Below are 8,758 nucleotides of genomic sequence, written 5' to 3' on the forward strand. Positions count from 1 at the left end.
AGTATGTACAGCCACTAGCGTTTGAAAGTGCACCAAATCTTCTGATACTAAACCTGAGCACTAATGCTATTCGGGAGATCAATGGTTCTGCATTTCTGGGATTGTACAATCTCGCAGAATTGTACCTTGATGGAAACGAACTGTCTCACGTACCAATGGATCTTCTACAATCCCTTGTGAATCTCCGTGTCCTGTGGTTAAACAACAACAACTTGTTGGATCTACCAAGTACTTTGTTTCGTGAGCAAACGATCTTCTTTCGTGTCTTGAGGCTTGACCGCAACAATTTGACAACGTTGTCAACTGGGATTTTTTCAAACCGAACCTCGTTGACGAAGTTGTCCCTGGTCAATAACAAATTCGACTGTGACTGTCATCTGCTCTGGTTAAAGACGTGGATGCTTCAACGCAGAAGGGTTATAGATGAGATCAAATCGGTGACGTGCCGATCGCGTGGAAACGCAAAGGACAAATACATCCTAAAACCAATCATAGAACTTCCAGATGACGCGTTTATCTGCGGTGACGAGAGCACGTACAACCCTCTGGTCTGGGTGGCAGCGCCTGGAGGGCTTGCAATTTTCCTACTCCTGATTCTGGGAGTCTTCAAGTGCAGGAAGAACGTTCGCGTGTGGGTTTATGCCCGATATCGTAGAGGACTGAGGCATCTCGAACAGGAACCAGAGAAAACGTACGACATCTACGTCTCCTACTGTGTGGAGGACGAGGAGTTCGTAGACAGGGAGGTGGTGAGAGTGCTGGAGGACATGGACCCACCATATAAGGTATGGTATGAATGGACCCACCATATAAGGTATGGTATGAATGGACCCACCATATAAGGTATGGTATGAATGGACCCACCATACCCAGGGAGGCTGTAAGAGTGCTGGGGGACATGGACCCACCATATAAGGTATGAGGGGAGTGACCTCCAAATGGACTTTCCTATGCCACACATGGTTAAGCCATAAAAAATAATCACTTAAAAATACCTGTATCTACATTTCAAACCTCAAATCCTTACCACCTTTGCAAAGCTGGATTTGTCAGTTTACTTTAGGTAAAAAAAGCGGGAGATCAACTCCAGCATTTTAACGAGCTAAAGCCAGAAGTTTCAGATGAGACCAGGATTTCACCCCCATCCTAATATATCAGTCCAACCAGAGGAGAAGAGTTCAGAGGTCAACCCGAGATCAAAACATGCCAAAGATCACATATTTTGGCCAGATTTTTAAAATGCTCATTCTTCTGTCTTCCCTAGCAGAAACTAGACCATTCTGAGCAAAATTTGACCAGGAAAAAAAATTATTTAAAAAATAAGTAAGCAAAATAATAATTATGTAATAAATATCCACCGTGCACTCTACTGCGCAACTCATTAGCTGGTCCCTCCCCATGAACTAACTGGTACACAACTGTAGAAGAAACGAGACTCATCTAGCGTATATAATCTATGAATATGGATCTGGTCTCTCCCTTTATTGATTCATACTAGTAATCAGTCACAGGACCACCTATGACCAGTACAATGCATCCTGTTGTTCTCATAATCAGCTAAAACACATTGCAACATTCAAATGTGCTCCCAACAATACTTTAGGATTAGTGACCTGAAAATCCTGGGATATCTTAGCCTATGTACCATCCTCCGTAGTTGGATCCCTCTTTCGATCGCTTATCTGTCGTAAGCAAGCGAAAAGAAAGATGCAGTGGATGGCTAGGTATATATCTGACACCTTCCAGCTTTAGTCTGTGTGAGTGATAAAACTAGAAAACGCTGCGCCCTTATGTTATGTTACGTACAACACATTCCATAATGAAGAAATTCTCCATAAACACAGGTGAATGCAACCTGTATAAGCAAGTTCACGGTTGCTACTACGCATGTGCAGTGTCAAAGGTGAAGGCCCCCGAGACGTAAACAAAACCCGTCTGGGCGTTTTTATGCAAATTGTGCACTGTTTACAAGCCGGGGGCCTTCACCTTTGACACTGCACATGCGTAGTAGCAAACGTGAACTAGCTTATTCATCGACCTCAATCTGCATACCAATGCAGTATATGAAGTTTGCACATGTGTTTATGCAGTTTGCAATCACCTGTATGGAGAGTTTCTCGCTTTAAATGGGAACGTGTTGTACGTACGGTTCTTATAGGTTTGCCTGAGGAATCGAGACTTCATCCCCGGCCACAACAACATCCAGCAGGCCGCGGACTCCATCACCAGCAGCCGGAGAACACTTCTCGTCCTGACGGAGAGGTTCCTGCAGGACAGGTGGTGCCTCTGGGAGTTCCAGGTGGGTACTTCTCAATCTCCAAGCAGATTATCCAGCGGCAGAATCGTTATATTGGTAAAGACGGTGTCCATAACGCCAGCCTAGTAGCCAACGACAATATTCGTATGATATAGCCACAAGGATGGGTAAAGACACCCATTTGTGAAAAGAAGTACTCCCTGTTGGAGTGCATGCACATCCCCTGTGGAATTATGGACGATTGTTGGGTCCGTTGGCATGTGTGGTGGGCGCCATCTTGAATTGTGACGTCAGGTGGTGCCTCTTGGAGTTCCAGGTGGGTGATTGTTAATCTCCAAGCAGATTGTCGTTATATCGGTCAATTGCCAGTACCCATAAAGGCCTTATCTCACTGGACCCGCGCGCGAAACGTTGGCGGCTTCGCTGCCTCCTAAATTGGATTTGTGTTACAGCTGACTTTCTAATGGTAATATCATTCAAAACGTACAAGTATTAGTTGAGCGCGCTGTCAAATCACTCGGTCGCAGCGAGGTCGCCAACGTGTCGCGGGTTCAGTGAGATAGTGGCTTGCCAGCCTTAGCAAACGACAATATTCGCACTATAGGGCCACAAGGATGGGTAAAGACACTTATTTGTGAAAATAAATACTCCTCCCTGTTTGAGTGCATGCTGTGCAGACCCCCGGTGGAATTATGGACGATTCTACCACCGTACGATCTGCTTGGAGATTATGTGGTCGTACGTCGATTGATAAGCTCATGGATTTAACTGAAAAGAAAACATTATACAGGAAATCGTGGCTATGTAGGGTCGACATCATTTCTCAATATTTGAGTTCGTGCAGGTCGCTCATCAACAAGCTGTCACCGACCAGGCGTACCGCCTCATCATCGTCATCATGGACGATCTTCCGCTGGAGGCCTGTGATGACGTCATGGACCTGAAGCAGTATCTGACGGCGAACAAGTAAGGGATAAATATAAGCCTGTTCATGGTTATAACTGCGCATGCGCAGCAATATGCATTGTGGGTACAATGTCAAAGGTGAAGAGCACTACCTTGTCAACTGTTCTTGTCTACACCATGATTGATACATGCACAGACGTGTTTTGTTGAAGGCACCCAGAGCATTTTATGAGGCTTGGAACTCGAATTAGAAAAACTCAAATTTCTAGTCATTCCTACACATAGTAAGTTCCAATAACACTATACCATTACATATCGACATTAATGTCGTTGTGTGTTGAGAACTGATAGAAAATCCAAGCCCTAATAGACTGATCCTGACTGTCCATCACAATTAACGGTTCGACCAATGAGAACTTGACTACATGTCCGTCAAATATTTGCATTTTTATGTTTTAATGTTGCATTTCTACGTTTTGACGGAGGTGGGCGGGGCTATGGGATCGGTCTATTTACACTAGGCGCGTGAAACTAAAAGATCGCCATGTAGCTTATTTTTGTGCCGCTTTTGAGCGCTTTTGATATAAAATTAGCGCGCAAATGTGGTAAACAGTGGCATTAAATGTCAATTTCATGAAGATTACAGCAACTAGAATATTTCCAGTTTTCAAGCCTCATAAAATGCTCTGGGTGCCTTTAATGTCTCAGGGGCCTTCAACTTTGACATATTACCCACAATGCATCTCGCTGCACATGCGCTGTTGGAACCATGAACAGATTTATTGTCCATTTGCATCCGTTTTTCAGAGCGATGAACTTACAGCGAAGACGTGCTAGTCCATATTCTGATTATCAACAGTATCGTATTACAGTGTTTCAACTTAAGGTATCATATATTGCCTTCAAAGAAGTAGCACCCCCCCCCCCCCTCCAGCAATATACGTACAAACATCAGATATACATGTTGCATCTATGGACAAGACATTTTCTACCTTCTAATACGTTTTCCGTATATGTTCCCTTGCAATTAGCCTTCGTGCAGGAGTTTGGAAATAACGGTTATTATCATTATTATCATCATTTTGATATTTCCATTCATTTCTATGGCATGTTATATTTCAGGTACCTGCTGTGGGGAGAGCTGCTATTTTGGGACAAGTTACGGCAGGCGGTACCACCTCCTGGTGTCCGGGGGGAGGTCGATGGAGAGGAAGAAGGAGGGGGAAATGATGATAGTGACGAATCAGACTATGAAGCTCATGTTAATATTTTTGTACCACGCTAGGTGATTAACTTGATCTAATAAGGCGTTATGATGTTTATTCAGTACTTACCTTGTGCGACTGAAAAAGGAGAGGGAAGAAAAACTGATACCAAGAAAACGCGATGTTTATTTTTAGTACTTACATTGTACGAATGAAAAAGGATAGGGGGAATACTGATACATGTAATCACAAACTGACGATAGCAACGGCGTTGACGTTGAATTATTATGAATTATGACGTTGAATTATGAATAAAGTACTGATGCATCACAAGACCAATGTGTTATCTAAGACATATCAACAAGCCATGTAACCTGCATCACAGAAGCTACGAACTAGAAATATAGAATGAATCTTAAAATTATCTACCAGCTAAGCAATGTAGGCTAATAAAGTACATCCGTAATGCCAGCCAAATGATTTTAACCTTTATGACTGACGTATCATGAGTGTTTCTCATCGATTATAAAACATACCAGTTGATCATCTTCTCCACCAAAATAACAGTGGTTGTCCAAGGTATGAGCTTAACAAAGAAGCCTATGTTAACATTTATCATCAATTATGCAAATGAGGTCCTTGTTAGCTTAATCTAATTCGACGATGTTCGCATTCCCATAGCTTCCAAATGCCACAAGTATGAAATTGCCACCAGTTACCAGTATGGAAAATTTCTCATTAAGTATGCAAATTAGGTCTTCATTTGCATATAAGCTATCTTTAAACATTATGCAAATTAGATACTGATTTGCATGTAAATCTTCACTCAATCTATCTACATACCAAAAATCATGACCACCCATCAAGCCCTTCTTCCCTTTCAAACTCTGAAGCAAAACCTGCTCCTGCAGTTCCACAAGGGGCCCAAACCTATACCACTTACTCTCTGTCCAAAGAGCTATCTACCACTCAAAAATCAGGACCATAGTATATCCAAAACAGGAAGTTCCGCTGTAGTACCATAACAATCCGTTAGGGGAGGGGCAAAATCTAATGATTTCCAGCTCTCATCAAGACCTACCCACATACCAAATATCAAGACAATCCATCCATGCCTTCTCGAGTTGTCTTCTACATACACACATACACACACACATATATACAAACGCTACCCAAAACATAACCTTCTAGGGGAAGGTAAAGATGTTCACTGTACAAATTCTAGAGCTCTGTGGACGGTTAGCAAAGCTATGTAGAAAGTTGTAATGACACATCTTACTAGAAAGCATGAGGGTGTGCCTAAATACTTCGTCCGAACTCATCCGCTTATTATATGCAGTGTACATGTGGCAAGGACCTTATGTGACACCCTGGATACATTGTCTATACAACTATGAATACAAAATATGTTTCAAGTGTTTCTCAAACTAAAATATCATCTGGCAAATACAAAAAGCTATGCATTGCGCCCGCCGTCCGGAGCTGGAAGTCAAAATGACCGGCGCAATGAATACGTTATACTGGTATTTGAGGCCTAGAAACGCTTTTATGTACAGTTATTATGACGGCGGGGCATATGTTTTGCATTCATAATTGCATAGACAATGTATCCAGGGTCCTTGCCCTATGTACACTGTATATGATACCCGAATGAGGTATTTAGGCACAACCCCAGAAGTGTGCTATGAACAAAGAGCATCCACCGTCGTATCGTGCTATCGTCTGTCGAGCTAAAAGAAGGTATTAAGAACCAAGGAGGTTAAAGTTCCTAGGTCATGTTGTTAAACGTCCTTGCCCTTAGTCAACCGTCACGGTTGGTTTCCTCGCTTTGTTGTGCCACCTGTGACTTTATGATGCCCGCTGGGCAAATCCATGACGTCGAATATTTTTAAATTCTAGAAGCATTTCCAAAATGGCGTACCTAATGCAAGTACAGTGCAAGAGCATTTTCGACAGCCAGGGATATCACCAGTGGGAACGGACTCACGTCAACGACTTCGAGCCAACCGGAGACAAAGTGCCAGTGACCGACCCGGCCCAGTTCTTCCGGTGTCACGGTAGTGACTACTACGTGTGCTGTGTAGACATGGATGCTAACACACTCGTTTTGGCGAAGTCTAAAGATATTTCTAAGACGAGGAAAGCTCCTTTCTTTGGCGAGGTAAGGGAGTGTTGTTTAGGTCACGATGCTGAAGGGATCTTACATGGTATTTCCAAATGTAAAGGGCTGCACGTAGTAATCAAATACTAGTACTTAGGTGTACTCCTGGATAGTAAAATCGCATGGAACGAGCACTTAGATACGGTATGCTCCAAGGTTTCTCAGAGAATAGGACTATCAAAGCGCCTCAGATTCTGTCTCACTGTCAACATTGCCAGTTTGTTATACCGTTCTATGATTATCTCCATGCAAAATGGTGATATAGTTTTGAATGTGTCTGTCTGTCTGTCTGTCTGTTTGTTTGTATTTCCGCACTACTCTAGTCAGCATAACTCAAGAACCTCTGAATGGATTTCGATGATATTTGGTATATGGGCGGGTGTTGGGAAGCCAAAATTCAAGGTCGATTTTGGGCTCCCTGGTATGTGACCTTGGTACTGCAGCAGAGCTTCCGTTTTTGTATCTTTTGAGCTGGACGTGCTATGGTCTTGATTTTTGGATGGCAGATAGCTTGTGATGTAATAAAGAAGTAGTGTAGGTTTGGGCTCCCTAGCAGCTTGCTCTGGAACTGCAGTGGCATTATTGTGAAAATCTTCTAAAGGGCATAACTGAAGAAAGGAACGACGGATTTCCATGATATTTAGTATGCAGGTAACTTAGACAGAGATGTACACAACGAAGTGCAAATTATGCTAATTGGGACTTAATTTGCATAACTAATGAGGAAAATCTATATTTGCAGTGTTTCCCATCATTTGACTCAAATACATGTAACAGATGTGGTTTATGGCAAGTTGAGCATCAACACATGCAACATGTGTAAGTTAGATAAAGGTGTTTATGACCAAGCATACATAATGTAAATGTGTAAACAGAATAGTTCATGGAAAAAGGTTGATTATGCTTTTGACGAGACAAAAGAATATATCAGCAAAGACTAAAAATATTTCATGGAGATATGAGGTCGTGGAACTCTTGTTTTACACTGTTTGATTTTAGGCACTGCGTCTAGATGCTGAAAAAATGCTAGTTATCCCATTCTCCTTGTTGCCGGGCGTGGCTGCTGCGGTTGCTAAGGACGTCGGTCACATCACCTCTATATTCCTCTTCCATACAAGTAAGTAACTACATGCATGAAAGACCGTTTGCCTTTAATAAAGCTGCTTTACTATTCAAATCTAAGTATTACGAAAGGCTAATTTTGCTACATAACCAACACTGAAATAATTAGGACTTTTATGCTAAGATTCAAATTTGAGCATTTTACTAAGTAAAATATCGAAGATGACACATACTTGTATGTGGCAGTCTGCTAGCGTTAGGAAGGTCGAGGGCTGTGAAGGAAGGTCAAAGATTTCATAGGAAGGTCAAAAGTTTTGTAGGCAGGTCAAATGTTTTGTAGGAAGGTCAAAGGTTACATAGGAAGGTCATGTTTGCAGCAGGGTCAAATGCTTTATAGAAAGTTAAAAGGTTTTACAGAGAATAAGACGTACGGATGAGACATGTTAATTTATGGCGGCAGAATGGTAAAAGGAATAAAAATGCCAGCCATTGTAATGACGTTGATAACATTTTTAAACAGTGCGCTGCGGTTCAACATTGCTGACGAGGGCCTTTGAAGCCAGCGGCGTCATTAACACCATCTCAGAGCCTGGCATTTACGCCAGCTTCTGCCCATATGTGGTTACAGAGAAGAAAATCCATGAAGACGACATGGCGACGCTTATGGACGTCATTCGACACACCAACACCCTTTTCAACTACACACTGTGGCGGGGAAACCCGTCCAAAACAGTGACGTGTTACAAAATGCGTGGACAGGTGAGTGGCAGCTGTCATTATCCCTCCAGGTGCCCATGGACCGCCACAGTTTTTGGCGAAGCTTCAGGAGTGAGCTTAATATTGGCGAAGCTTAAAGAGCGAGCGTAATAGTATATTTTACGCCCGTTTTACAAGAATTCCTAGAATTGTGCTGAAATCCATCCGCGCAAACTCTGTGGACGCCCGCCTGACACTCTATACCTTGTTAGTACGGTCTGGCATCCCGGCACGCAGGTCGATGACAGCTGACCTACTTACGTGGCGTCCGATTTCGTTCTAATGGGAGCGTATCAGGGAGTTCTCGGGACACCGAATCTGGTATTCTAGCCTTGAAACCCACCCCAGTTCTTATCATTCCGGCGGGAACCCTCAGGACCGCCACATTTACAAAAATGTACGCTTCAAGGT

At 42.8% G+C, this 8,758-nt stretch overlaps 1 protein-coding gene across 1 annotated transcript; it reads left to right on the top strand.

The window, feature by feature from the left end:
• Positions 1–398: 398 nt before the first annotated feature.
• On the top strand, positions 399–4,825 carry LOC136426557 (toll-like receptor Tollo). Its single transcript, XM_066415222.1, has 5 exons — positions 399–790; positions 874–916; positions 2,159–2,299; positions 3,102–3,223; positions 4,286–4,825. The coding sequence occupies exons 1-5, from the start codon at positions 399–401 to the stop codon at positions 4,446–4,448; spliced, it is 861 nt and encodes a 286-aa protein (XP_066271319.1). The 3' UTR covers positions 4,449–4,825.
• Positions 4,826–8,758: the final 3,933 nt, after the last annotated feature.

This window comes from Branchiostoma lanceolatum, chromosome 2, assembly GCF_035083965.1.
Source record: "Branchiostoma lanceolatum isolate klBraLanc5 chromosome 2, klBraLanc5.hap2, whole genome shotgun sequence".
Classification (NCBI taxonomy): domain Eukaryota; kingdom Metazoa; phylum Chordata; class Leptocardii; order Amphioxiformes; family Branchiostomatidae; genus Branchiostoma; species Branchiostoma lanceolatum.

Coding starts and splice junctions, on each gene's coding strand:
- LOC136426557 (XM_066415222.1), top strand. CDS start 399: ATGCTTCAACGCAGAAGGGTTATAGATGAGATCAAATCGGTGACGTGC. Junction 2,300..3,101: donor GGTGCCTCTGGGAGTTCCAG/GTGGGTACTTCT, acceptor GAGTTCGTGCAG/GTCGCTCATCAACAAGCTGT. Junction 3,224..4,285: donor CAGTATCTGACGGCGAACAA/GTAAGGGATAAA, acceptor GTTATATTTCAG/GTACCTGCTGTGGGGAGAGC.